Source organism: Pelodiscus sinensis, chromosome 3, assembly GCF_052426305.1.
Source record: "Pelodiscus sinensis isolate ZL-2025 chromosome 3, ASM5242630v1, whole genome shotgun sequence".
In the NCBI taxonomy this organism is placed as follows: domain Eukaryota; kingdom Metazoa; phylum Chordata; order Testudines; family Trionychidae; genus Pelodiscus; species Pelodiscus sinensis.
The window spans coordinates 133,045,683-133,047,171 of NC_143054.1; the positions used below are offsets into that span (position 1 = coordinate 133,045,683).

A 1,489-nucleotide genomic window follows, 5' to 3' on the forward strand; every position below is an offset into this window, starting at 1 on the left:
AGAAAAATCAGCAGTGAGGAAGGGGATGTACGAATAAAAGGCACCAGAAAGGAATACATCACCGCAAATGTAATAGAATCTGTCTGAGATTTGCATTGCATGCCAGCTCACACAGCTGAGTCTTCTGTGTTCAGTAGCTGAAAACCTCTCCCCTCTCACCTTTGGCTGTGATACAAAGGCAGAGCACTGCAGAGCACATAAGCACCAGAAGTCAGCACTTCCGTGAGGCATTGGGACAATTTCTGTTGGAGCTTCAGAAGCTGAGCAACTTTGTTGACAACACAGAGAAACATGTTTTTCATTTTTATTGCTTTGATCATTTTAGGAATGGAGCTCATTGTAGGGATGATAGCAAACGGACTGATAGTGGTTGTGAATTGCCTAGAGTGGATCAGAAGCAGAAATCTGAGCTATTGTGACATGATCCTGACTAGCTTGGGTATCTCCAGATTGTTCTTTCAGTGCATGATAATCATTAATACTACCATCTATCAAATATCTTCAGAGGATAATGCACGTCTTGATTTGCTGAGAACCCTGGATTTTCTCTGGAGTTTTACAAATACTCTCAGTCTCTGGTTTGCCTCCTTGTTGAGTGTCTTCTACTGTGCAAAGATTGCCAGTTTCAGCCAACCCATCTTCCTCTGCCTGAAGTGGAGACTACTAGGGCTAATGCCACAGCTACTCATGGGAACCTTTCTGGTCTCCTTTGTCACCAGTCTCTCTTCAGTTTATTCCATTGATCGGAAGTACATAAACAATTCAATGACTAATCTACCAGGAAACACCACAGGGGAGTGGACATACTACACTAACTTTTCTTCTGGACTTTTCATTTTGTACATGCTTTGCCATTCCTTTCCCTTCATTATATTTATTGTTTCCTCTGCACTGTTAATCATGTCTCTGTGGAGACACACTAAAAGGATGGAAAAAACCACAGGCAGCTGCAGGGACACTGTTACCCAGGTTCATGTCAGAGCAATTCAAGGACAGCTCTCTTTCATTATCTTCCACATTTCTTATTTTGTTGCACAGGTAATATTATTCACAGAATTATTTGCCAACAGTCTCTCCACCTCGGTGTGGTGTGGTGTGATAATGGTGGCTTATCCCTCTGTGCACTCTGTTATCCTAGTTCTGGGTAATCCCAAACTGAAGAAGGTAGCAGTGAGGGCTTTACATTGTGCCAGGTGCAGGCTGAGAGATGAGGTTTCATAAAGCTGCTTATGATGAAACTCCACAAAATCATCCCCTTATTCCTCTTTACTGATCAAATAATTTTTCCTACTTCTCCATGCCCTAAAATTAGATGATTTCCATTCAGAGCTTTGCTTCTTGAGCATAGTGGCAGAGGAGTATGTTATAATTAGGATGGCATGATTCTTTTTTCTTCAATGTGTGTGAATTAATATCTTAGACAAGAGCAAACTACTCTTGACTGTGAGCTAGATTTCCTGAGACTGAGGAGCCCTGGACGTGGTACAAA

At 41.9% G+C, this 1,489-nt stretch overlaps 1 protein-coding gene across 1 annotated transcript; it reads left to right on the forward strand.

The window, feature by feature from the left end:
• Window positions 1-291: 291 nt before the first annotated feature.
• LOC106731583 (taste receptor type 2 member 7-like) lies at window positions 292-1,221 on the forward strand. Its single transcript, XM_014570663.3, has one exon. The coding sequence runs from the start codon at window positions 292-294 to the stop codon at window positions 1,219-1,221; it is 930 nt and encodes a 309-aa protein (XP_014426149.3).
• The last annotated feature ends 268 nt before the right edge of the window (window positions 1,222-1,489 follow it).